The sequence below is a fragment of the Spermophilus citellus genome (genome assembly GCF_964194105.1).
Source record: "Spermophilus citellus genome assembly, chromosome: 10".
Taxonomy (NCBI): domain Eukaryota; kingdom Metazoa; phylum Chordata; class Mammalia; order Rodentia; family Sciuridae; genus Spermophilus; species Spermophilus citellus.
In genome coordinates this window covers 77,238,843-77,265,976 of record NC_138197.1, presented here as the reverse complement: position 1 = coordinate 77,265,976, position 27,134 = coordinate 77,238,843, and the positions used below count along the sequence as shown (strand labels likewise).

The following is a 27,134-nucleotide window of genomic DNA, read 5'->3' as shown; positions in this document are numbered from 1 at the left end:
AGGGAGTTGTGAGAAAATCTCACTCTCCACCATAGACCTTCAGAGTAGTAGAAAAGTGTACATGTTATAATCCCTTGGCCCTACTTTTTCCATCCATTTCTCTTTCACAGTTGAACTTAGAAATTAGACTTGAGAGCCATATAAATAAATCTTTATTGAAAAAAATACATAATACTTATAAATATAATAAATAATCCTCCTCTCCAAACTGTTCCCATGAGGATAAATAGTACCAAAATTTCCCTTTCCAGCTAATAAATATACAACTTTGTCACAGGTCATCATCTTAAGTCAGTATTAGCAGTTTTTCAACATGCAAGTCTTATTAAAATTAGTGGGCTAATTAACTTGTTGGCTCATAGTTGTGTGGGTCGATAGACATATCTTATCATTGCTGAGCCATGTCCATCTGGGTGCCATCTTTAAGCTGTTGCCTTCAGGGGCTCTGGGTTGCTGCTCCATGGGCAAACACCCGGGCAGCTACAGCTATAAAGGCCTGGAGGCTGCGAAGGATCTTGAAGCGGAGAAGGAGACGTTGCCATGGCTGGCTGGGACTCGGGTTGGGAGTCTGTTGAGTCTCCAAGTGGTGACCCTCAGGCTGAAAGGACACAGCACAGTCAGAAAAGACTCTAGATCCTTATCCCATAACCTCTGTCTCTTAACACCAGCTAGCCCCCATCCTCCACACCACTTGTTCATACCTGTAGGAGTTGGCTGAGGCCCAGAAGAGAGGCATGAAGCTGGCCCACAGGACCATCATCCCCTGTGAAAATGTCTGAGCCCAGAAGCTTCTCATAAAAAATCAGACCCTGGTGGATCCTTTGCAAGCAGAACTAGAGAGAAAAGAAAGCAATAAAAGGTGGATACACTGTTCTTATTCATTGAAGATCCACCCAGTTCTTTACCATTCTCAGAAAACTTCTAGTTCACCACAGTGCCCAGCTATAGGCCCAGTCCCCTCTCCCTTGAGGGCCAGCCTCATCTTAGTGGTACCTGACTATTGTCCCTGAGTCCTTGGGGATCACAGCCATCCCCACATTGGATATGGGGGACATCATTTGTAGTCTCTTCTTCTCCCTCTTCTCTCAGTAAATCCTGGAATGGAGAAAGGGAATGGGAAGAATACAACACATATTTATTGTTTTCTTTGCAGTGCTGGGGATTGAACCCAGGGCTGAACACATGCTAGGCAAGTGCTCTATGAGCAACAACTCCAGTCCAAGATAAGTACTTTTAAATCCCACTGGATCCTTATACCCATGATTCTCCCAGGAACCCCAGTCTCCTTTTCTTTCTCATTCCCTGATCGCCTTCAACCCTCAAGTATCCACCCAAGGCCACAGCTTCCATTCAGTCGTGCAGCCTTGGAAGGCTTGAAGAGGTTCCTTTCAGTCCCACGGGCTAACACTCACCATATGTCCCACTAGTGGATGTGCTCTCCAGACCAGTGTGCAGAGCTTCTGTGAGAGCTCCTGGCACTGAGCCCAGGAAGGGCTGCTACTCCCAGGCACAGCCCAGCCCTGAGCTGTCCAGGGCAGCAGCAATAGCAGCATCACAGCTCTGATCCCCGGCATTATGTCGCCTGCTTCTCAAATCTGTTTCTATGATCTGCACTAGTCCTTGTGGAATCTCTGCCCACTTCCCCTTGCTCTGAGACTAATTCTGTCTGATCTGCTTTGGTTCTGGTTCTCTCTGATTTTCACAGAGATTCTGAGCTGCTTCTGTTGCTTTTCTCCCTCTTTTTAAGGTCCGTGCATTGTAAGGCCCGCCCTTTACACTAGCAGGTGACTCACAGCAGGTGGGATTCCCCTCCCTGCATCATTCCCCTCTGTGGACAGCCCAGGTATGTAGCCTCAGTTCCAGGGGAAATGAGTAGTGAGGTTGCTGTGGCTAAAAGCCTAGGATGAGACACATGTGTAATGCTCTCCAGGAATTGAAATGGCTTTAGAAGGGGTAGGGGAAGTAACGAACATTTAAATTAATCTGGTCTCAAGTTCCTTCCTGTTTAATCTGTCTCTGATCTTTTTGCCTCTCAAAACTATACCCCTACCACACCCCAAACCTAATTTCCTCACTTCTACTTGCCTGAGGAAAAACCAAAAACAGAGAAACATTCACTCATCTCCCAAAAGGATGGTGAGCTCATCTTGGAATGAAGTTTGATTCCTACCTAATGACCTGCTATCTAAGAATAAGGGAGTTCTTTTTCTCCATTGGAAAGTGTACCCCTTACCCACATTGGGTGGACCTAGTTTCTTAGGAGAGAATGAACATTAAGTTACTTGTGAAATGGGAAGCCATATGAGTGTAATATAAGGTATTATTATGGCTGGCATGGTGGCACATGCCTGTAATGTCAACAACTCTGGAAGTTGAGGCAGGAGGATTGCAAGTTCAAAACTGCCTTAGCAATTTAGCAAGGCCCTAAGCAACTTAGCAAGACCCTGTCTCTCAATAAAATATTTTTAAAAAAATGGCTGGGGATGTGCCTCCATGATTAAGCACCCCTGGGTTTAATCCCAATCCCAGGTACCAAAAATAAAACAAGGTGTTATTGCTCCCCATTTCAGTCCTCACTATAGAGAGCATTTGTAGAGGTGAGGTTGTTGACTAAGAAGCACCTGTTTTTTTTTGTTTTTTGTTTTTTTTGTTTTGTCGGTACTGGGAATTGAACTCAGGGGCACTTTATCACTAAGCCACATCCCTAGCCCTTTTTATTTTGAGACAGGTTCTTGTTAAATTGCTTAAGCTGATTTTGAACTTTAGATCTTCCTGCCTCAACCTCCCGAGTATAGAATCACAGGAGTGCGCCACCACTTCCATTGCACCTGATTTTTCAACTCATTTAGTGGCCCAAGTTTTAATGGGCTTTGTGGAACTCAGATAATTTTTTTTTTTTTTGAGATACCAACATAAGAAAAAACTCAAAGTCCAAAGTAGATATTCTTGCCCCCAGTCCCTAGTCCATGGCAAGGAAGTCCAGGAGTTCTGGATAGTTGAAGGTGCCTAGTGACATTACCCCTGACTGGTCCTTTAGCCTGTTGCATCCCTGGGTAAAATCCACTGACACTGATTTCATCACCCTCCCTGATGCAACATCCAGTGAAACAGCTGAGTGTGAGCTTGGGCGTGGGAGAGGAGGGTGGTGGTCTAAAGCTGGGACTGCCCCAAACTTGGTGGAGGGTCCCAGAACAATTTGGACGTCAGAATGAGGGCATGGGTGACCACACAGATGGCTCTCAAAGTCTCTCCAAGAAGTTAACTCTTAAAAAAAAAAAGTATTTATTTTTTAATTGTAGGTAGACACAATACCTTTATTTTATTATTATGTGGTTCTGAGGATTGAACCCAGTGCTTCACACATACTAGGTGACTGCTCTCTACTTTTGAACTACAACCCCAGCCCAAGAAAGTTAACTCTTTTCCTCTGAGAAACTTGCCCTCAATGAAGGTCTTCTTTCTCTTAGAACTATTTAAAACTGCCCAATGAAACTTTTGGTTCAAATATTATGATTCTGTGGGTAAATCCACCTATAGGATGAAACATTTCCAGCATCAGAGAATTATCTCAGTTTGGGGGAGAAATGGTTTACCTTTGCCTACACAGGGTGGACTAAATGGAATAAGGAAATTGGAAGAAGGGGCATAAAGAAATTCATGTTACTTTGTAGTGTGTCCTATGCTCTTCCCACTTCTGGTCCTCACTCTGGAAGCCTTAAAAGATATGAGATAAGGCCAGGCATCGTGGCACATACCTATAATCCCAGTGGCTCAGGAGGCTGAGGCAGAAGGATTGCAAGTTCAATGCCAGCCTTGACAAGGACCTGAACAATTTAGTAAGACCTGGTCTAAATATAAAATATAGAAAAGGGGTGGGGATGTGGTTAGCACCTCTGGGTTCAATCCCTGGTACTAAAAAAAAAAAAAAAAAAAAAGATAGATGGCTGTATCCACAGCCCATAAAGCTACATTTCCAGCTCAGATAAATGTTTTAAAACTACACCCTTTGGGGCTAGGGGTATAATTCAGTGGTAGAGTATGTTCAAGGCCCTGGATTGGATACCTAGCACTAACTCTCCCCCCAGGCACCCCCCAAAAAAAGGCAAGTAATGAAAGGGATAAGGCTCAGTTGGCGGTACAAGGCTCTGCCTCTTTGTTTCACTTCCTGGTGCTGCAGCAGTTGGGTAGGAAGCAGGGTTAGTGGGGCGATTGTGGGACTGTTGTGTAGCAGGAACTACTTCCAAGACTACATCTGACCTGGAGCTCCAAGAAGTCCCTGACGTCAGTAGGGACTCAACCGTTATGCAAATATTCACAAGACACTCCTAGACAGGCCTTTCCAGTTGGATGCTCTGACTCCAAATCCAGATGAAGTTCCCCCAGGGAGTTAGTAACAATGGCTAGCAACAGCGGCTTAATATACATTGCTATCTCACTTAATGTCAAGTACTTGGTCTAAGCACTTTATATTAAACCATTTAATGCTTACAACAACCCTATAAAGTAGGTATTATTATTATTCCCCTATAAACAAATGAGGAGACTAAAGTGCAGTGATAAGTAATTTGCCAGAGATCACAAAGCTGCAAAGTGGGTAATACTGTAGTATAGACAATGTGGCTTCAGATCCTATACATTTTTTTTCTTTTTCTTTTCTTTTTGAGGTACTGGAGATGAACCAGGGGTGCTCTACCCCTGAACCACATCCCCAGTTCTTTTATTTTTTATTTTGAGATAGGGTCAAAGTTACTGAGGCTGATCTCAAACTTGTAATCTTCCTGCCTCAGCCTCCTGAACCCCTGGAATCACAGGTGTGCACCACAGTGCCAGGCAGATCCTGCATTCTTTTGGTTTTGGTATTAGGGGTTGAACCCAGGAGTGCTTTATTACATCTACAACCCTTTTTAAAATTTTTACCTCTATTTTGAGACAGGATCTCACTAAGTTGCCAAGGCTGGCTCCTAAATTGCAATCCTCCTCCTTCAGCCTCCCAAGTAACTGGGATTACAGGCATGTGCTACCACACTCAACAATCCTGCATTCTTTTTTTTTTTTAATTTTTTTGTCATTGTAGATGGACAGAATACCTTTATTTTGTTTATTTTTATGTGGTCCTGCAGATCGAACCCAATGCCTCCTCACGCATCCTAGGCAAGCACTCTGCCACTAAGCTACAGCCCCGGCCCAATCCTGCATTCTTAATCACTCCACTATATTGGATACTGTGAGGACATATGTAAAACTTGACCATTCCCACTTAACCAGCAACAACAACAAAAACAATTAAAAAAGAAATGCATCTTGAGCAGGTGTTGTGGCTCAGGGGCAGAGCACTTGCCTCGCACATTGAGGTACTGGATTCGATCCTCAGCACCACTTAAAAATAAATAAACATAATAAAGATATTATGTCCATCTATAACTAAAAAATAAAAAAGTTATTTAAAAAAAACAGTCTTTTAAAAAAATAAATGCATCTCGACTTGTGAAGTACCTTATTTCAGGTTCTGAAATTTTTATGGGTCCTGAAGTCTTTCTCAATTTGAGACTTCAATATGGAGACTTTTCAAAATATCTGTTTAGATCTCTCAGCACCTACCTTCTTGTGAGATTTTAAATCTAAGAATCTGTTGTTGGGGGACATGATGCACACCTGTAATCCCAGTGACTGGAGAGGCTGAGGCAGGAGAATTGCAGATTCAAGGTTAGCCTCAGCAATTTAGTGAAACCCTGCCTTGAAAGTCAAAAAGAGAAGAAGACAACGATGATGACTGGGGAATAGTTAGTGGTGGAGTGCACCTGAATTCAATCCCCAGTACCAATAAACAAACAAATTTAAGGACCTGTGAAGTCAGATAAGTTAGATAGATCCTCTAAGTCAAACCCCACACACTTTTGGTGTTTGAACCCAGAGCCTTTAGTATGTCAAGCAAATGCTCTACCACTAAACTATATCCCTAGCCCAGAGAATTGTTTTAAAACTGTACTCTTCAGGTCTGGGGGGGGTGGGCAGCTCAGTGGTAAAGCATATACAAGGTCTTGGGTTCAATCCCCAGCACTGCCCTTCTCTAAAGGCAAAATAACTTATATCCTCTGTGAGGAATTTCTTACACTGGAGTCCCTCTATGTGGTCTATAGAAACACTAATGACAGCTGGTGCTGGGGTGGTTGACATTCGAGTGTGTGACCATGTTGGGACTGGGATTTGCTGGGGTATCCTGTATTTTCCCAGGAGGCTGGTTGTGGTGAAGGTATTGAGCTTGGGTGGATGGGGTGGGGACCTAGAGAAAAGATCAAGCTGACTCATGTGCTCCCTTGAGAAGAAGGCAAAGCCTGATTTCCCCTAGGGTCAGGAAGGCCTGAGAGTTTCATGTTCTTCCATGAAATGGAAGTGCTGGGGATTGAACCCAAGACCTTGTATATGCTTTACCACTTCCTTCCTTCGAATGAAAGATGTCTCTTATTAAAACATAAAAACTGGGGGCTGGGGTTGTGGCTCAGAGGTAAAGTGCTCATCTAGCATGTGAGGGGTACTGGGTTTGTTCCTCAGCTCCACATGAAAATGAAATAAAGATATTGTGTCCACCTATCACTAAAAAATAAATATTTACAAAAATAAAAAATAAAATAAAAATTGTGGCCCTTGAAGATAGGAACTAAATAATTGGTGTGTTAGAGTAGAACCCAGATGAGCTGCAAACTCTCTCCAAGTTGGGATGGTTGAGGGAGGGGTCCAGAGTTCAGTCATGGCTTTATCGCTTTTGGGCTTTGAGGCTTCAGAAAAGTCACTTCTCTAATTCTAATAGGTGCTAACTCTCACTGTGAGGGTGCACCGCACAGTGAGAGATAAACTTTGTTCTAATAGAGCCTACTTTTGGGGTTACTGGTAAGTGATGTGGTGAAGAAAGTAGCAAGAACAGAGACAATGGAGGTAGTGGGGTCAGAATAAGGCTGTGGAAGAAGATGTGTTAGCTGAGACTTTGGACTTCTGAGCTGACAGTGAGGTGTGGATAAGACCTGGCTGAACATGAAGGAGATAGGGAGAGTGCTCCAGGTAGAAGGAGCAACCAGACACAGGGTTTAGAAGAATAGAAAGTTCAATATAAAACAAAACAACAACAACAAAATAGAAGAATGGAAATTTCAGTGAGAGCAGCAGAGTGCAAGGAGGAAGGACAGTGATCTGGAGAAGGAACAGGTGCTGAAGGGAGGCCCTTTCTCCTGAGGACAGTGGGAAGTAACTCAAGGATATTGGGCAGGCAGGGGAATAGTATGTATTAGGCATATCACTTCCACAGTGACCAGGTGGATAACAGGAGGCAAGTCTGGAGACAGGGAGGTACAGGGACAACCTTGTTTTAGTGATACTGGAAGCTAGGTCCTTGTCCTTGATGACTATCTGATAACAAGACAAGGTTTTGAGAAAGGGGGGGAAAATTATTGCTTTGCTAGCCAAAGAGACCACACAGGGGACTGGAGTTGTAGCTCAGAGGTCCAGCGCTTGTCTAGCACGTGTGAAGCACTGGGTTCAATTCTCAGCACCACATATATAAATAAGTAAATAAAATAAAGGTCTATCAACAATTAAAAAATAGTAAAAAAAGAAAGAAAAAAAAAGAGACACACACACACATACACCACACAGGGAACTCCTCTCCGAGAGGTTGTGATTTTTAACTGCCAGGGCGAAGAGTGGACTTTTAAAAGGGGGATTCAAAGGATAACCTCCAGGTGTGCTATATCAGGAATCGTATTTGTAGCCTCAAGAGGTATCAATAAATTAAACACACACACACACACACAAATACCCACTAATGACAGCTGAGCTAATGTGCTATGAGACACTCACAACCTGGACCCATTCCAAAATAATTCAAGCTTTCAGTTGGGTCCCAAGAATCCCTCCGAATAACTGTCTGATGTAAATCCATATTTTGGGAAGGCCAACGTCTCAATTGCTGTGCTCATCTCCTTGAGGGATAACATCCAAATGAGTTAGGGAAATTTGATAGCGGGGAACATGTGTATGAGGGGGCGACTCTTGTTCCCCGAGAATATTACCGGAGGCCCGGGGTTGGGTGAGGTGGGAGACAACCACAGACGGGAATTTCAGATGGATGCTTTTAGAATCAGAAAATGTGGCCACTTGGGGCGAGTCAGGAGTCGGGCTCCCGCTTCCTTTTTCTCTCTCCCATATCTAGAAATCATAGGAAATGCCAGCAAGTTTCGGGGGCATAGGGTCAGAGGTGGTGTAGTGGCTCATAGGAACACTGCAGGCAGAGGGAGTGACTAGGCTATGCTGGGAATACCCAGCATGCGATTCCCAGCGCTTTGCCTTGGGCGCCTTTTAGTCCAGTTTCTCTTTGAAGTTACAGAGAGCCTAAAAGTTCGGTTTCCAAGTTAAGGGCTAATGTTATTCAAGAAGAATTGAAAGTGAAAAGATTACTTTTTAACATCACCAAACAGGTGCGCGTCTAAATCCGTTTTGTCCCCATCGGTGCCCCGTAACCTTTTTTGTTTCCCGCCCAGCTCTTACGTCACGCGTCTTTTCCCGCTGTCGTCTCTACCTAGCTGTTTCTGATTGGCTTAGACGCGACCCGAGCCCTTCCTGATTGGAAGCGGTGACTGGCAGTTCGACCTTCCTCCCGCCGCCGTGTTAGGTTGAGCTAGAGGCGCGGGGGAGAACTGGGGAAACTGGAATTTCCCGCGGAGCTGACGGCGTTCGCTCTTCCCCTACTCGTTTTAATTCCACGCGCTTCAAAATATACGCCATGGAGAAATCTTGGTAATGACCCATTCCCCGTAAGCATCCCAGGAACACATCTGACCCTTGCCCTAATTCCTCCCCACCCCGCCGTTGGGGGAGAATTCTGGGTAACCAATTTCTCTGGTTCCCCCAGAGAATTCTGGGTAACGATTCGTTTCCATCATTTTCCCCATACCCCCGCCCCATTTGTGGATAACTGGCCACCCTAGAGAATTCTGGGTAGTTATTACAGAGGATTGTGGAAAACTGACTGGTTTTGGCTTCCTCGCTGCCTACCTCTCCATCTCCAATTCCAGGAAACAAGCATCATAGACCTTGCTTTCTAACTCCAACCTCTTCGCAGTACTTGTTCCCTTTACCTGGTGGTTCAGGGTTGAACCAGGAACTGAGCAGATCTGAAGGGAGGAGAAAGGGAAGTCGAAGATCAGTTAGATAGTGGGTTCTTCCACCTTCACCCTACTGCCCATCCCTCTCCTGCCTGTTTCATCCTCTGCCTGACAGTTTCATCCCTTCTGCCTGCCTCATCACTCTTCTGCCCATATAATCTAGAGGACACTAAATACTAGTATCTGTGCTTACTCATGACTCAACTACCTCTTTCCCCTTGCAGGCCATGATGTCTATTCTAGGCCCACTGGTGCTCTTCTGCTGAAGGTTGGCTCAGGCATTTACAGGGACTGTGGCAAGGAAGGGTGTGACGCAGGTCTATCAGCTGTCATCATCATGAACTTTGAGGGTCTGGACCCTGGACTGGCAGAGTATGCCCCGGCTATGCATTCTGCCTTGGACCCTGTCCTGGATGCCCACCTGAATCCAAGTCTGCTACAGAATGTGGAGTTGGACCCAGAGGGAGTGGCCTTGGAGGCTCTTCCGGTGCAGGAATCAGTGCACATAATGGAAGGTGTCTACTCTGAATTGCACAGCGTCGTAGCTGAAGTGGGTGTGCCTGTGTCTGTCTCCCACTTTGACTTACATGAAGAGATGCTGTGGGTGGGGAGCCATGGGGTAAGAACCGTACCCCTTTATGAGGGATGAAAGAATATATTGGTATTTTCCCAAGACTTCTGCTTTGCAGGGAGCCAGAACTGAGTTGAAGTGATGAGTTAGCTAAGTCAAACCAAGAGGAGGCTAGTGGAGAAAGAATAGAATTGGCTAGGATCCAGGGATGAGTTACACAGATATTTGTTCTCAGAAGGCATCCCACACTTTTGCCATAGTTTGTCCAAGTTTTGTTTCATTTTTGACGCTGGGGATTGAACCTAGGACTACTCTACTACTGAGTTATGTCCCCAGCACAACCCCCCCACACCTTTATTTTTTTGGGGTGGGGGTACTGAAGATTGAAGCTAGAGGTGCTTTACTGTGAACCACATCCCCAGCCCTATTTATTTATTTATTTATTTAGACAGGGTCTCACTAAATTGTCGAGACTGGCCTTGAACTTGTAATCCTCCTCCCTCAGACTTCCAAATCTCTGTGCCACTGTGATTGACATCCCCAGCCCTTTTAATTTATTTTTTCTGTTTTGAGATAGGGTCTTGCTAAGTTGACCAGGCTGGTTTTAAACTTGGAATTCTCCTGCCTCAGCCTCCCAAGTAGCTGGGATCACAGGTGTGTGCAACTGAGCCCAGTTTATTTCATGTTTTGATTAACTGTACCTTTCACTTAATCTGTAGTCATTCAAATCAATATTTAATGCCCCTCTTCTGTTTTCCATTCTTATAATTATGGAATGTTTAATGAATATTTTGCATATCTTATACAAAATCGCTTTGTTGGCTGTAGCCGACTTGTGTCTCAGAGCAGTTATCTGCATTAAGTTTTTTTTTTGTTTTTTTTTTTTTGGTGGTGCCAGGGATGGAACCCAGGGCCTTGTGCATGCAAGGCAAGCACTCTACCAACAGAGCTATATCCCCAGCCCCCAAGTTTTTGAAAATCTGAGTCCATATTGTTTATATGCTATGAAACCAAAAGTTTTATAATAAATAATATGGTACCAGGTGCACTGGTGCATGTCTATAATCCCAGAAAATTGGGAGACAGAAGCTGGAGGATTGCAAGTTTGAGGAAAAAAGGATGTACTGATATAGGAAAAACAAAAATTCCCAAGATAGTATATAGCATGGTAAGTAGAGTGTAAGAACCACAAGCAATTAAGATTCATTAGACTAGAAGCTAGAGCTAGAGATGAATACATTTATTCATTCAATCAGCATTTTGTTTTGTGCTTTAACAGGACAAAGAACACAAAATTTATTAGATGCCTAGAGGCTAGGGGTATAGTTCAGTGGCAGAGTAAGAGTACCTCTCTAGCATGTACAAGGCCTTGGGTTTGATTCCCAGCATCACAAAGACATACACACACACACACACACACACACACACACACACACATTTTATTTATATTAAATGTCCAAGGTGTGGGAGTATTAGTATTAGGCTCTTGAACCAAGTTTTTGTTCTCCCAGTGCTGGAGATGGAACCCAGGGTCTTGCACACACTAGGTAAGTGCTCTACCACTGAGCTATATCCCCCAATCCTCTCAATTAGTGTTTTTTGAGCCACCTACCAGGTGCCATACCTTGCTTTAAGGTTTAGTTTTGGAATAAACAGTAAACAAAAAATGTACATCAGGGGCATCAGTACTCTTTAGAAAAATACAGTGGAAGAAAAATGTTGAAGTAATGAAAGGTGAGAAATGTTACTATTTTAATGGTCAGAAGAGTTCTCTCTGATAAAGCCACTTATTTTTTTTTTCTTTTTTGTTGCTAAGGATTGAACCCAGGGCCTCAAATTTACTAAGTATGTACACCACCACTGAGTTATACCCCCAACCCCTAAAAAACACATGAATGGAGAAAAGGATATAGGCCAGAATGATCTAGACCCTCTAGAAGGGAGGGAAGAGCCATGCAAATAATGGGGGAAAGAATATTCTAGAGAACTTCACATACTTTGTTAAAAGAGCTTGGACTTGATCCTTCAGGCCACTGAAGGATTTTAAAATCTGGAATGGCAAGGTCTAGTTTATGTCCTAGATGGACTGCTGAGGTAGCATTATAGAGTCTGATTGAAGGAGGATGGGGCAAGACTTAAGTGAGATCAGTTTGTAGGCTATTGTAGCTCACACAAAATATGATTAAACCCTGAAGAAGCAATGAAGTCATGGATATGCAAGAAAAACTTGGGAAACATTTAGAAATTAAACAGGAGTTGACTACCAAATGACTTAGTCGACTAGGTGGATCACTGTACCATAGAGAATATAATAATAATAATAATAATTGAAATGGTGTACAAACAGTGAATTTAGAATGTAATGAGTTTGAGGTTCTCATAGGATAGCTAAGGAGTGATATTTAAAAAGTATTTGGATGCATAAGTCTGAAGTTGGAGGCAGTGATCTGGTCTAGAGAAGGAAATAAAACTTGTTTAGCATTAGGATACATAGTTGAAACCTTGAAAACAGATGAGACTGCCTAGGAAGAAGGGTGAGAAGACAGTGGGCTGGGAACATCCATGTTTCAAGAGTGGCCAAAAGAAGGAGAGTATATAAGGAAAAGAATGACTGTATGAAAGTACAAATTACGAGTCAGGAGTGAATGACATCATAGAAGGTAGAGGAGGAATGTCTCACATACTCTGTTTTCCAGCCTGTGAATCACAGTGTCCACTTCCCAGATGACTGGTAGAGATTAAGATTTGACTGGAACATAAGAAAGCCAGCTGGCCAGTGGAGGATCAGAACATGTCCTTGGGCTTCTGAACACATCTCTAATAACACCTATTTTATTCAGCAGGATAAATTGAGGTAGAGTGTACCAGAGTATTTTGTAATGCATTAAGCAAAAGTACTTTGCAATACATTAACATAAAGCAATATTGTCATTGTTTCTATCACTAAGATTAATTGGTTCCTAGCTTTATGCCTCAGTTGCTCCTAGCCAGAAAGGACAGGCAAGGAAGGAGAAGAGCTGAGCTGTACTCAGTTCCTGACCTATATCTAGAATGGTCCTATCCTTCCACTCAGGGTATGTCTGTTGTCTTTATCCCCTACAGGGTCATGCCACTTCATTTTTTGGCCCAGCCTTGGAGCGCTACTCATCTTTTCAGGTCAATGGTAGTGATGACATTCGACAAATCCAGAGCCTAGAGAATGGTATCCTTTTTCTCACCAAGAATAACCTCAAATATATGGCCCGTGGGGGTCTCATTATATTTGATTATTTGTAAGTGACTTTTCAGTTCTAGACTGGTAAAGAGGGAAACTTAGAGATAGTGAACACTAAGGGATTGGCAGCTGGCCTGTTTACCTTTTCTCTCTTGCATAGACTGGATGAGAGTGAGGATATGCACAGTCTCCTGCTGACAGACAGCAGCACTCTACTCGTTGGTGGGCTTCAGAACCACATTTTAGAGATTGATCTAAACACTGTCCAGGAGACTCAAAAGGTATAAGCCTGTGTTGGACCCAGGAAAGACCCATTCAGGGCCTGAGATCATTGGGTGGAGGGACTGTGCTTGGGCTGAACACGTGCTGGAAATGTGGATGTGACCTTTCTGTCTTTTAGCCTGTGGGAAAAATCATTATTCTCACTGTTTTCTCCTTACTTCCCTTTTCAGTATGCGGTCGAGATACCTGGAGTCACCATTATGAGGCAGACAAATCGCTTTTTCTTCTGTGGTCACACATCTGGCAAGGTGGCCAAATTCCATAACTCTTCTTACCACAGGCCGTTTCACTAGAAAAGTGGGGTCTATGATGAGAGGAAAAATTCATTTATCATTTACGTTATACTATGAGATTATCTTGCATCCTAATGTTTTTTATAACTAGGAGCCTTGGAGGCAAAGGGGTAAATGAGTTCTTTTTTAAAAATTTTTATTCATTATTGATGGACCTTTATTCATTTATTTGTTTATATGTGGTGCTGAGAATCGAACCCAGTGCCTTACACACGCCAGGCAAGCACTCTACCACTGAGCCAGAACCCCAGTCCCGTAAATGAGTTCTTTTGAGGGTAGCTTCTAGCTCTTGTCTTCTTTTTATGCTTTTTTTTTTTTCCCCTTAGTACTGGGGATTGAACCCAGGGGAACTTTACCACTGAGCTACATTGCTACATTCCCATATCCCCAGTCCTTTTATTTATTTTTATTTTTAAAAAATGTATTTTTGAAAAAAAAATTTAATATTTATTTTTTAGTTGTAGTTGGATACAATATCTTTGTTTCATTTGTTCATTTTTATATGGTGCTGAGGATCGAACTCAGGACCTTGCGTGTGCTAGGCGAGCGCTCTACCACTGAGCCACAACTCCAGCCCAAAAAAATTTTGATAAATTGCTGAGTGTCGGGCTGGGAATGTGGCTCAAGCGGTAGCGCGCTCCTCTGGCATGCGTGCGGCCCGGGTTCGATCCTCAGCACCACATACCAACAAAGATGTTGTGTCCGCCGAGAACTAAGAAATAAATATTAAAAATTCTCTCTCTCTCTCTCTCTCTCTCTCTCTCTCTCTCTCTCTCTCCCCCTCTCTCTCTCCTCTCTCACTCTCTCTTAAATAAATAAATAAATAATTCTCTTCTCTCCTCTCTCTCTCTCTCTCTCTTTCTCTCCTCTCTCACTCTCTCTTAAAAATAAATAAATAAATAAATAATTCTCTTAAAAAAAATTGCTGAGTGTCTCACTAGGTTGCTGAGGCTGATCTTAAACTTTTGATCGTCCTGCCTCAGTCTTTAGAGTTGCTAGGATTACAGGAATGCTCCACTATACCCTGCCTTTTTCTTGTTTTTAATTCTTCATATCCTAGAGCCTTAGTTCCTTGGTAGGGACCTCACAAGTTTAGGTAGGTGGCAGGGACAGAGTTAGCAGATAACAGTTATTTCTTCTTTAGGTTTCCCTGCGAGACCTCCGTAGTTTTAAGGTGGAGCATGAATTTGATGCCTTCTCAGGGAGTCTGTCAGATTTTGACGTGCATGGCAACCTGTTGGCTGCCTGTGGCTTTTCTAGCCGCCTCACTGGCCTGGCCTGTGACCGTTTCCTCAAGGTGTATGATCTGCGCATGATGCGTGCCATCACACCACTTCAAGTACATGTGGATCCTGCCTTCTTGCGCTTCATCCCTACATATACTTCTCGTCTTGCTATCATCTCTCAGTCAGGTATGAAGGGGATTGGGTAGGAGAGGTCAATGAGCAAAGGAGAAGAAGGCACCAGAAGGAATATTCTCCTAGACACCATTTTGTTGGGGGAAAAATAACTTTTCATCAGGTCCCAGGGTTTTACTTAGGCTTTGTTAGAGGTGAAAGCTTTTATTTTCTCCTTGGGTATGAGGAACACAGAAAAAGATAAAGATAGAATAGGCAAAATAATTTGAGAAGTGCTCTTTTCTGGGTAGCAAACCATCTTGTAGTTCATGGGAAGGCATCGTCATTCTGACTATAGACGTGAATTTAGGATCTGTCTTGTCTTGATATCAGGAGAAGAGGATAGAGAAGGTATAAAAGGAAGTCTCCTTTTCACTTTTCAGGAATCAATGGGCTTCTTTCTCCCTCTTAGGGCAATGCCAGTTTTGTGAGCCCACAGGCCTGGCCAACCCAGCAGACATCTTTCATGTGAATCCTGTGGGACCTCTGCTAATGACATTTGATGTGTCAGCCAGCAAGCAGGCACTTGCCTTTGGGGATTCTGAGGGCTGTGTGCACCTCTGGACTGATTCCCCAGAGCCTTCCTTCAACCCCTATTCACGGGAGACTGAATTTGCTTTGCCCTGTCTGGTGGACTCATTACCTCCTCTGGACTGGAGCCAGGACCTGCTGCCTCTTTCCCTCATCCCTGTTCCACTCACATCGGACACACTCCTCTCTGATTGGCCTGCTGCCAACTCTGCTCCAGCTCCCAGGTTATACCTCACCTCTGGGCCAAAAGGAGGGAAGGGGAAAAGGCCAAGATAGAATTTTCTGCTAGCCCTGTTATTTTTATACCATTTTGCTAATTTCTGTCTATCTTTAGTATTTCCTGCAACCCCCCCCCCCTTGGGTTTTAGGGAGTGGATGTATAGATACTATGACTCTTTAAGCCTTAGAATCATACTGAATTATAGGCGAGCCCCACCTGTCGATGCAGAGATTCTACGCACCATGAAGAAAGTGGGCTTCATTGGCTATGCACCCAACCCCCGCACCAGGCTGCGTAATCAGGTGTGTTCAAAGGGGAAATAATCCCACCCTAGCCAACTGGTGTTATTCTTATCTTTTTCCTTTATTAGTCTTTTTTGTGTTTAAAAACAATTGGTTAGGGCATTTGGGGACTTGCTGAATTGAAGGAACTATGTTAGAGAGGATTCAAAGATGTAGAAGATGTCCTTGTTCTTAGGAAGTTTAGTATTTGGTTGAAGGTAAGACATTAGTCATGTCAGAAGTTATTATTATTATTATTCATATTTTTTGGTGATGCTGGGGATTGAACCCAGGGTCTATGTGCATGTTAGGTAAGCACTCCACCACTGAGCTACATCCCCAGTCCACATCAGAAATTAGTTATGTCCTATCGTTAAATTCCAAAGGAACATTATAAACATTTAGTACTAGGGCTATTTAGAAGAGAAGTGTTACTCTAGACTAGAGTGATAAAGGGTGGCATAATGAAAGAGGTGGATATTGAACTGCAAATATGGGATATGGATAAGTTAATGGTAATGAAGGAGAATATTCAAGATGAAGAAAAGTGTTATTGGAAGTCTCAAGAGGAATTAATGCAAAAGCCTGTTCTGAGGAACTAAGAGTACACCAGTCTGGCTAGAACAGCAGTTAGTACTGGAAAATAGTGAGAGATAAAAATTAGGGCCAAGCTGTTAAGCTTTTAACACGAGTGTGTAGTAGAAGAAGTGAGCTAGGCATGGTGGCACTTTCCTATAATCCTAGCTACTTCGGAGGTTGAGGCAGATTTGAGGCCAGCCTCAGTAACTTAGTGAGACCCTCTCTCAATAAAAATTTAAAAAGGGTCTGGGGGTGTAGCTCAGTGGTAGAGTGTCTCTGGGTTCAATCCCCAATCAAAGAAAAAAAAAAAAAAAGAAGCGATTCACTTTGAAAGCATCATTCTGTGAGGGTTAGTTTGGTAACTGAATGAGTGGATATAGGGAGACCAGTGGGGAAGCCACCACAGTTGTCCAGCTGATATGGCAGTAGAAATAAAAAGGAAACAGTGAATACTGTTTCTATTTTTCATGAAAATAGAAGGCTCAGAACTTGGTGGCTGTTTCAGTGTTGGTATAAAAGAGAGGTGGAAACCAAAGATGATTAAGATATCCAACTAGGGCTAGAAATGTGGCTCAGTGGTTGAATGGTTGGCTGACAAACATGAGGCCCTGGATGTGCTTCCTAGCACTAGAAAAAGGAAAGAAAAAAGAAAAGACAGACATCCAACAGAGTTAACCTTTTTTTTAAAACCCTAGATTCCTTACCGACTTAAGGAGTTGGATAGTGAATTTGATAGCTTCAGCCAGGTCACTGAGTCACCGATAGGACGGGAAGAGGAGCCACATCTCCACATGGTTTCAAAGAAATACCGCAAGGTGCTGGAGGGCCTCAAGGCAGGACTTCTGTGGCTTATGGGGAAAGGTGCCCTGGGAAGTGTATATGAGAAAAGATGAAAGGATTCTGTCAAGAAGCTTTCACCTACCACTCTGGACCCAGGAGGGAGGTTTTTAGGAAAGGCTATGGCTACTGGGAAGATTTGGGGACTCTAAAGACTCATCCTGCTTAGACTGTTTTTACCATAGGTAACCATCAAATATTCCAAGCTAGGGCTTGAAGACTTTGACTTCAAACACTACAATAAGACCCTTTTTGCTGGATTAGAGCCTCACATCCCCAATGCCTACTGTAACTGCATGATTCAGGTAAGGACTGGGTATTGTATAACTGGAACATGCCTACTGCTTTTTTTCTTCCATTTTTGTTGCCCCTCAACTCCTACTCTACTCTTCCCAAGTGTCCTCAATCAAGCTCACTGTACCTTAAACTCATCTAGTATTCTTTTTTGCCCACACATCTTCAAATCTCCACTGTGAGCTCCACAGCTTTAGTGGAATTCTACTTTGTATTCTCCAACAGCTTACTTAACCTCTCCATCTCTCATCTCCTCCCAGATACCCTCACCTCTTCTCTTCTCTCTAGGTGCTCTATTTCCTGGAGCCTGTTCGCTGTCTAATTCAGAACCATCTCTGCCAGAAGGAGTTCTGTCTGGCATGTGAACTGGGCTTCCTCTTCCATATGTTGGACCTCTCTCGTGGTGATCCTTGCCAGGTCAGTGCCTGGATACCTGGGACACTTAAAATGGAAGGAGAAGGGGGAGAGGTATGGGGAAAATGGAGGAACTGTGATTGGGCAAAGGTGGGGGAGCGTGCATGGGGGCAGGAAAGTTGGTAGAATGAGATGGACATGATTACCCTAGGTATGTGTATGATTGCACATATGGTTTGATGCTACATTGTGTACAACCACTGAAATAAAAAGTTGTGCTACAATTGTGTACAGTGAATCAAAATGCATTCTGCTGTCATACATACCCAATTAAAATAAATAAGTTAATTTAAAAAAAGTTATGCGGATGTAGTAAAACTGAATTTATTTTTAAATTAAAGAAAATGGAAGGGGAAGAGAGATGGACAGTAGGCAGGGACATTGTTGTACAAATGGCCACAAAAGAGAAAATAACCCATTTCCATCCACATACCCCTTTCCAGGGTAGTAATTTTCTTCGGGCATTCCGTACCATTCCTGAGGCCTCAGCCCTTGGTCTGATCCTAGCTGACTCAGATGAGGCTTCAGGCAAGGGCAATCTGGCTAGGCTCATTCAGAGATGGAATCGCTTCATTCTCACTCAACTGCATCAGGATATGCAGGAGCTTGAAGTACCCCAGGCATATCGAGGTGCTGGAAGCAGGTATTGAATTGGTTGGGAATAGTTAAAGAAACATGATAGGCCCTTCTGGGACTTAAAGGGTCTCCTTACTTCCTCAGTATGTATATGTTGCCTTCCCCACTCTTAGCAGTTTTTGTTCATCGGGGGACTCTGTCATTGGGCAACTGTTCAGTTGTGAGATGGAGAACTGCAGCCTTTGTCGCTGTGGCAGTGAGACCGTGCGAGCTTCATCCACTCTGCTTTTCACACTCTCCTACCCTGAGGGTAGCAACTGTGGTATACCCTGCAGCTGGGTTGGGAAGCCTCCCCTAGGTGTAACCTTGGTGGGGGTGGATTAATTATGGGTGGAAGGGAGAACCTGGAGTGAAGTATCCACTTTCCTCTCAGATAAAACCGGGAAGAACTATGACTTTGCTCAGGTGCTGAAGCGAAGCATCTGCCTGGAGCAGAATACACAGGCCTGGTGTGACAACTGTGAGAAGTACCAGCCCACAGTGAGTGGGTATTACCCTGAACTGGATGGAGTCCAACCATGTTGGAGACTTGGCCAGGTCCCACTTGGACCTGACTATGTTGGCACTACAATCTAGGGATATATATGTATGTATGTATGTATATATATATATATATATATATATATATATATATATATATGGTGGGAAGAAACCAAATTTGAGGCTATAGGCCCAGGTTTTACTGTTCCTGTACAGGTTTCTTACCCTATAGATTCCCTGCTATTTCTTTCTTTTTTTTTTTTTTTTTTTTTTGTTGGTCCTGGGATTGAATTTGGGCACTTGAACACAGAGCCACATCCCCAGCCCTATTTTGTATTTTATTTAAAGACAGGGTCTTAATGAGTTGCTTTGCTCTTGTTGAGGCTGGCTTTGAACTCGCAATCCTCCTGCCTTAGCCTCCTGAGCTTCTGGGATTACAGGCGTGTGCCACCACCCTGAACTTCCGTGCTATTTCTTGTTTGTTTTGTTTTCTCAGATTCAGACCCGTAATATCCGCCATCTGCCAGATATTCTTGTTATTAACTGTGAAGTGAACAGCTCAAAAGAGGCTGATTTCTGGAGAATGCAGGCTGAGGTAAGGACTGAAGCTGGAAACAGGGCCTTTAGGAGTACTTTATATTTTTCTTCCTTTCTGTGTGATCATGTTCTTGAAGAATCAGATGTTTTATCCTTTGTGTTCAGGTTGCCTTCAAGATGGCAGTAAAGAAACATGGTGGGGAAATCTCCAAGAACAAGGAATTTTCTTTGGCTGATCGGTAGGTTCTGTCTTAGGAGTTGTCAAAGGATTGAACTAGCTGGGCATGGTGGCACATGCCATTTGGGAAGCTGGGGCAGGAGGATTGTAGGTTCAAGGCCAGCCTGGGCAACTTAGCAAGAGAGTGTCTCAAATTTTTTTTTTTTTTTTTTAAAGAGAGAGTGAAAGAGGGGAGACAGAGAGAGAGAGAATTTTTAATATTTATTTTTTTTAGTTCTCGGCGGACACAACATCTTTGTTGGTATGTGGTGCTGAGGATTGAACCCAGGTCGCATGCACGCCAGGCGAGTGCGCTACCACTTGAGCCACATCCCCAGCCCTCAAAAATTTTTTAAAAGGATTGAGGATGTAGCTCAGTAGTAGAACATTTGTGAAGCATGTGTGAAGCCCTAGGTTCAATCCCTACTACTATGAGAAAAAAAAAAAAAAGATTAAACTACCCATAGTAACTCTTATCACTGACTAGCTCTCTTCAGAGTACATTTCCAATTCTTCTGTCCTGATAGGAAGGAACTAGGGAGTCCAGAGGGTGTGCTGTTGTGTCCCTCCATTGAAGAGTTGAAGAACGTCTGGCTTCCTTTTTCCATTCGCATGAAGATGACCAAGAACAAAGGGCTGGATGTTTGCAATTGGACTGAAGTGCAGGTTGTTGGAAAAATTGGGAAGAAGAGAGGGACTGAGGGAGAAAAGGTGGGATGGAAGTGAAGTAGGACAGGGGCAAGGTGGAACTTAGTAGAGGAAAAAGAAAGGAATAAGGCCTAGTATTTATCAGCTGTGGGATTTTCAGTTCAGTGCTATGAGTCATAGATGGGGTAGAATGGACATAATGCACCCTGGTCCCCCATTCCCTATTCACCCAACTCCTTGTCCTCTAGCCCCACTCCCCCTACACCTATCCTTAAACTTAGCTTAGCAGCCTGGGTACCCTCCTCACAGTGGGGCCCAGCCAGGGCAGAGGAGGAACATGGTGTCTATGTGTATGACCTGATGGCTACTGTGGTACACATCCTGGACTCACGCACAGGGGGCAGCCTGGTGGCTCACATCAAAGTTGGAGAGACCTACCACCAGCGCAAGGAGGTAAGTGAGATGGTATAGAGCAAGGTCACTCCTGGGGATGACCATAGTAGAGTCCCAGATCTGTCCTTGAGCTTCTGACACAGTGGTCAAGCCATAACTTTGGCCTCAGCCTTTCTCTGATTCTACACAGGGCGTTACTCATCAGCAGTGGTATCTCTTCAATGACTTCCTTATTGAACCTATTGATAAGGTGAGTTGCAACATGTTCTATTCCCTTTTCATCTCCCCTTTCCTAGCATTCTCATTCTCAAGGTCCTGTAGACTGCCAGGCATATTCAAGAGGGAGGAAGGAATATTCAGGAAAAACAGGTGTTAGCTAAATTAAAAACATCACTAGAGTCTTGGCCTCTGACTTGGGGAAGAAGGAAAAAAAAAAAGGGACATATGTATACATAGGCCATAAGTACTTTTTTTACTTTTCTTTTCCTTCTTTGCTCCTTTCTTCCCTCCCTACCTACCTTTTCCTCCTTCCTTCTTTTTCTCTTTCTTCCTTCTTTTCTGCTAGGGATTGAACCCAGGGCCTTGCACATGCTAGGTGAGCACTTTACCATTGAATTATATCCACAACCTCTTTTTCTTTTCTCTAGTATGAAGCAGTGCAATTTGACATGAATTGGAAAGTACCTGCTATCCTTTATTATATCAAAAGGAATCTCAATTCCAGATACAACCTGAATAGTAAGTGGTACAGAAGTAGACTTTGGGTGTGGGCAGCTTAAATTGGGCTTCAGAAAGACATCTGGGAAGTAGCTTGTTAGTATACAAGATTGGAAACCACTGCTATTTCCAGGGATACTACAGAGATTCTGTTTATCAGACATTAAACTTAGAAGTTGGAAATCCTGAGGGTGGAATGGGAGAGGGTGAGGGGAAGTTTGATAAAAATGGTTTTATGTTATGAATCTCTCTTCTTTTAGAGTTGAGCTCATTAAGTCCCTGTTTGGTACCTTTAAATCATAGTTTCTCTGTAGCCTTATTTTTCTGGATTTTCTAAGGTACAAATTAACAATCTTATTCTTTTTTTCTCTAGATTTTTTTTATCTTTATTTTGGTTATTTATTTTTATGTGGTGCTGAGGATCAAACCCAGTGCCTCACATGTGCAAGGCAAGTGCTCTGCCACTGAGCCATAATGCCAGTCCCTTTTATAATTTTTTCACGGAGTCTCTCTGTCTCTTTTTTCTTTTTGTGTGTAGCCCTGGAGTTTTGAGTCCAGGGCCTTAAGGCAAGTACTTTACCTTAAACTACATCCCAGTCTCTTTTCTTGGCATATTTCATGATAATTTTGTGATTTTATCTATTCTGTTTACGGGCTCTGTTTATCAAATACAATCTTTTTACTCATGCTTTGATTACTAAGGGATCACTATACATACCAGAATCTCTGATTTGCCATTGTAGGCTTCTCTCCCCTAGTCAGTTCCTTATCCCCAGCTCTCTGTCCTCTGCATTCTCTCTTCCAGTCAAGAACCCTATTGAGGCTAGTGTGCTGTTGGCTGAAGCCTCACTGGCACGGAAGCAACGGAAAACACATACTACCTTTATTCCACTGATGCTGAATGAAATGCCACAGGTTGGGGACCTGGTAGGCCTCGATGCTGAGTTTGTCACCCTTAACGAGGTAACTAAGACCAAAAGGATGGTGCATTAGAACAGAACTCGAAGGATACTAGGAATTGTAAACATCTCTCTGATTTTCTTAACTCTTATCACGTAGGAAGAAGCAGAGTTACGCAGTGATGGTACCAAGTCTACCATTAAACCAAGTCAGATGTCAGTAGCAAGGATCACTTGTGTTCGGGGCCAAGGGCCCAATGAGGGTATCCCCTTCATAGATGACTACATCTCTACTCAGGAGCAGGTATTAGCATATGAGGTGCCAGTGAGGCAGATGCTGTGCTTATATAAAGTGCTTGAGAACCCAGGGAAAAGTGGTAGGAGACTGCACCTTACATAGTGAGTAATCTGTCCTTTTCTATTTTCCTAGGTAGTGGATTACTTGACTCAGTACTCAGGGATAAAGCCAGGAGACCTTGATGCCAAAATTTCCTCCAAACACCTCACAACTCTCAAGTCTACCTACTTAAAGCTTCGTTTTCTCATTGACATTGGAGTCAAGTTTGTGGGGCATGGCCTGCAAAAAGACTTCCGGGTCATCAATCTCATGGTTCGGATAGGGCTTTTCTAAGAGTCACTTTTTTTTTTTTTTTTTTTGGTACTGGTGATTGAAGTCAGGGGCACTCAACCACTGAGCCATATCCCCAACCCTTTTTTATATTATATTTAGAGACAAGGTCTCACTGAGTTACTTAAGGCCTAGCTCAGTTGCTGAAGCTGGCTTTAAACTCGCTATTCTCCTACCTCAGCCTCCCAAGCTGCTGGGATTTCAGGCTTGTACTACTACACCTGGCTTAAGAGTCACTTTTGAGGGTGGGCCACTCAGGGTAAACTATTGTGCTTTTGGAGAATGGGAAATTATGTATCCATACTTTTAAGTCTCCCACTTTTTTGTCCCTGCTAGGTGCCCAAGGACCAAGTCCTTGATACTGTCTACCTGTTCCACATGCCCCGAAAACGAATGATTTCCCTGCGATTCCTTGCTTGGTACTTTCTGGGTGAGTTGCCTCTGCCTCATAGGTCCCTGTGGGGCTAAGAATAGGAAATTTTAGCTAGGCATAGTGGCTCATACTTGTGATTCCAGCTACCCAGGAGGCAGGAGCATTGTGAGTTTGAGGCCAGCCTGAGCAACACAGACCATGTCTCCAAAAAAAAAAAAAAAAAAAAAAGGTGTGCTGGGTTAGGGGGAGGGTTCATGTCTATAATCCCAGAACCTAGCAATTCAGGAGGCTGAAGTAGGAGGATCAAAAGTTCAAGGCCAGCCTCAGCAACTTAGCAAGACCTTGACTCAAAAAATAAAAAGGAGGGCTGGGGTTGAGGCTCAGTGGTAGAGCATTTGCCTAGCACATGCAAGGCCCTGGGTTTGATCCTTAGCATTGTGTCCAACTACAACTAAAAAATAAATATTTTTTTAAAAAATCAAAAAAAATAAAAAGTGGGGCTGGGGCTCAGTGGTAGTGCACTTGCTTGGCATGTGTGAGGCACTGGGTTTGCTTCTCAGCACCACAAATAAATAAATAAAGATCTATCAACAACTAAAAAAATATTTTTTAAAAAATAAATAAAAAATAAAAAGGACTGGGAATATAACTTATGGTAAAGTGCCCCTAGGTTCAATCCCCATACACACACACACAAAAAAAAGCAGAGTGAAAAAATGTATTGGCAGACAAAGCAGGGGTAGGTAGGGCTGTGAGTTAGTGGTGAGAGTTGCTATTCGATTTAGTTTGTTTCAGTATTACAGGGAAGGTGTTTTGACTCTTTCTATTAAGGAAAGGCATATTTTTGTTTAGGTTTTTTTTTTTAATACTTATTTATTTTTTAGTTGTAGTTGGACACAATACCTTTATTTATTTATTTTTATGTGGTGCTGAGGATTGAACCTAGGGCTTCGCACATGCTAGGCTAGTGCTCTACCGCTCAGCCCCAGCCCCAGCCCAGGAAAGGCATGTTTTTTAAAATTATTGTTTCCTAGGAAACAGGGTGGGAGCAGGGGAGCATGTTCCTGCCTCCCTTTGCTGACTTCCAAACTATTCCACCTCTCATTTCTCCAGACCTGAAGATTCAAGGGGAGACCCATGACAGTATTGAGGATGCTCGCACAGCCCTTCAGCTGTACCGAAAGTATCTGGAACTAAGCAAGAATGGCACTGAGCCTGAATCCTTCCACAAGGTACTCAAGGGTCTTTATGAAAAGGGCCGGAAGATGGACTGGAAAGTGCCTGAGCCCGAGAGCCAGACGAGTCCCAAGAGTAAGGCCTGGGATGGGACAAGGGAAACTGGATTGGGTAGGTTTTGATTGCATGGAGATTTATACATACCACAGTAATAACAATATCACCCCTGCCTTATATTTGTGAAATACAGTTTACAAAAGCACTTAATCCTTTTAATAGTCACTGAAGCATAATATATTATTGAAACTCTCTATTGGTCTAGAATCTCCTCTTGCCAAATTCTAAAATGTTTGGGGAGCATCCTTGTCCTCTTTTGCTTGCATTTTTTCTTCATAAAAAGTATTCTAGTGTTTGATGGTGTGCACCTGTAATCCCAGCTCCTCAGGGGGATGAGGCAGGAGGATCACAAATTAGAGGCCATCCTCAATGAGTTGGTGGGACTGTCTCTCAAAAATAAACAGGACTGGAGGGCTAGGGTTGTAGCTCTGTGGTAGAATGTCCTGGTAGAATATTCACCTAGCACTGAGTCTGATTCTCAGCACTGTATATAAATAAATAAAATAAAGGTCCAGGGGCTGGGGTTGTGGCTCAGTGGTAGCACACTTGTCTGGCATGTGTGAGGCACTGGGTTCAATCCTCAGCACGAAAGAGAGAAAGAGAGAAGGAAGGAAGGGAGGGAGGGAGTGTCCATCTACAACTAAAAAGGGTATTAAAAAAAAAAAAGGTCCAGGGGCTGGGGTTGTAGTTCAGCATAGAGCACTCACCTAGCATGTGCAAAGGCTTGGGTTAGATCCTCAGCACCACATAAAAAATAAATAAAATATAAATAAAGGTATTGTGTCCAATTACACCTAAAAAAATAAAACATTTTTAAAAAAAGATCCACAGGCAACTAAAAATATTTATATATATGACAGGACTGGGGAAAAAAATGGCTGGGGAATTAGCTCACCCCTGGGTTCAGTCCCCAGTACTGGGGGTGAGGGGAAAGATAGTAGTTTTCCAGGTGTTTTCCCCAGTTGACCTTCAGTGTGTTGCTCTTGGTTTTGTCTCTTAACAGATGCAGCTGTCTTTTCCTCAGTGCTGGCACTTTGACCTGCCTTCTTCCTTCAGTGTTCTATGACCCTAGAACTTGAGGATGGCTTCCCAAGTTGGCTTTACCCTGCCCACTTCCAGAATTGGACCTGCTCAGGGTCCTCAGATGGTGCTACTAACAGAACTGGAATGTAACAAAGTTGTTGCAAAGGTTTTGGGAGCCAGATTCCTTCTTCATCCTTTGCAAAACAGTGGGTCAGAAAAAGGAATCTAGGATTGACCCAGATAGAAAGTAACTGGTATTCTTACTAAATATCATGAATGATTAATATCAAGGCAGAAAAGCACCTGGAACCAAATCTTTTAGTTCCTAGCCGGCTAGGAACTGAAGTCCTGGATAGTGACAGGCTACAACAGGAGCTCCAGGCTTAGCTCAAACTTGAGGGATGCCTGGAGGAACCAGCATGTAGTCTTGGCCCTAGCAAACCAGTATTGCCAGCACCATTGCCAAAAGGCACTTTGGGTCCTGGAGAAAGCTTGACCTGATGACAACTGAGAAGCATCTGTCTTCCATCCATTTTCCTGTCTCAAGTTTTGTTTTAATTTTTTTTAATTGTTTTAAACCGCATGTTTTATAAAATAAAAACAAAAATTATTGTCTGTCTTCTCATTATATTATAGAGAACTTCTAGTGTGGGGTTCTCTTAACTTCCTCTTCTTTGTTTTGGCTTTATATAACCATGGAAAACTAGTGTTCAGATCCCTACCTAGAAAAGGTAAAGTTCTGGATCTACTCCTAGATCCAAATTATGGATCTAGGAGTATATGTTTCCTAAAAAAAAATGCTAAGTCTTTGCTGTAGCTGCCTAATTTCCTAAAGTCGGATTGTTTGAAGATTTACAGTGCCTTTTCCCAGTTAATTTTGTAAGCTGACGAACTACATTTTTTAAGACTTGTAGCTACTGATAAAAAGTATGTCTGGTGCTGCGGTGCTTCCTGGGAATTGTAGTTTCCTCTATACTTGAAACTCCGGCTTCTTGCCGGCTATCAACATACCCTTTTGAATGTCCTTGCCTACATGGACTGATAAGGCGCGTGCCTTTCTGTCCCTGTACACCACGCGGGGCTTCTGTCCTCGCTTTAAGCTACTCCGGTTCGAGTGACTTCTGAGGTCACGTGGAGTTGTTCGCCACGCAAGTCTGGGTCCTTCTGCGATCGATGGGGTCCTCGCTGCCTCAGAGCCACTCATAAGCTGCCTGTTCGCGCGAGA

General features: G+C 43.3%; 2 protein-coding genes across 14 annotated transcripts; one reads left to right on the top strand and one right to left on the bottom strand.

Annotated features, from left to right (window-relative positions):
* Positions 1–135: 135 nt before the first annotated feature.
* Positions 136–27,133, bottom strand: IL23A (interleukin 23 subunit alpha). 2 transcript variants are annotated; one of them, XM_081311366.1, is made up of 4 exons: positions 26,943–27,133; positions 994–1,095; positions 702–833; positions 136–598 (listed from the first exon to the last, which is right to left on the bottom strand). In XM_081311366.1, exons 1-4 carry the CDS (start codon positions 27,111–27,113, stop codon positions 437–439), a joined length of 567 nt encoding a protein of 188 aa, XP_081167492.1. In that variant the 5' UTR covers positions 27,114–27,133; the 3' UTR covers positions 136–436. The 2 variants fall into 2 exon arrangements, with proteins under 2 accessions (XP_081167492.1, XP_081167493.1); XM_081311367.1 differs by lacking the exon at positions 26,943–27,133 and adding an exon at positions 1,413–2,421.
* On the top strand, positions 8,643–26,521 carry PAN2 (poly(A) specific ribonuclease subunit PAN2). Of its 12 annotated transcripts, none has more exons than XM_081311363.1 (26): positions 8,643–8,784; positions 9,377–9,771; positions 12,826–12,995; positions 13,098–13,218; positions 13,390–13,467; positions 14,657–14,924; positions 15,322–15,664; positions 15,866–15,962; positions 17,216–17,335; positions 17,543–17,662; positions 17,940–18,068; positions 18,509–18,708; positions 18,818–18,951; positions 19,075–19,181; positions 19,678–19,776; positions 19,884–19,957; positions 20,463–20,601; positions 20,893–21,036; positions 21,167–21,226; positions 21,624–21,714; positions 22,499–22,656; positions 22,753–22,896; positions 23,023–23,202; positions 23,557–23,650; positions 24,707–24,904; positions 25,890–26,521. In XM_081311363.1, the coding sequence occupies exons 2-26, from the start codon at positions 9,490–9,492 to the stop codon at positions 25,922–25,924; spliced, it is 3,585 nt and encodes a 1,194-aa protein (XP_081167489.1). In that variant the 5' UTR covers positions 8,643–8,784; positions 9,377–9,489; the 3' UTR covers positions 25,925–26,521. The 12 variants fall into 12 exon arrangements, with proteins under 12 accessions (XP_081167489.1, XP_081167485.1, XP_081167487.1 ...); XM_081311359.1 differs by having other exon boundaries at positions 24,707–24,940; XM_081311361.1 differs by having other exon boundaries at positions 18,818–18,963.
* Position 27,134: the final 1 nt, after the last annotated feature.

Coding starts and splice junctions, on each gene's coding strand:
- PAN2 (XM_081311353.1), top strand. CDS start 9,490: ATGAACTTTGAGGGTCTGGACCCTGGACTGGCAGAGTATGCCCCGGCT. Junction 14,925..15,321: donor TGCTATCATCTCTCAGTCAG/GTATGAAGGGGA, acceptor TCTCCCTCTTAG/GGCAATGCCAGTTTTGTGAG. Junction 19,182..19,677: donor GTGAGAAGTACCAGCCCACA/GTGAGTGGGTAT, acceptor TTGTTTTCTCAG/ATTCAGACCCGTAATATCCG.
- IL23A (XM_081311366.1), bottom strand. CDS start 27,113: ATGAGTGGCTCTGAGGCAGCGAGGACCCCATCGATCGCAGAAGGACCC. Junction 1,096..26,942: donor CACGCGCCTTATCAGTCCAT/GTAGGCAAGGAC, acceptor TCTCCATTCCAG/GATTTACTGAGAGAAGAGGG. Junction 599..701: donor GCCTCAGCCAACTCCTACAG/GTATGAACAAGT, acceptor GTGTCCTTTCAG/CCTGAGGGTCACCACTTGGA.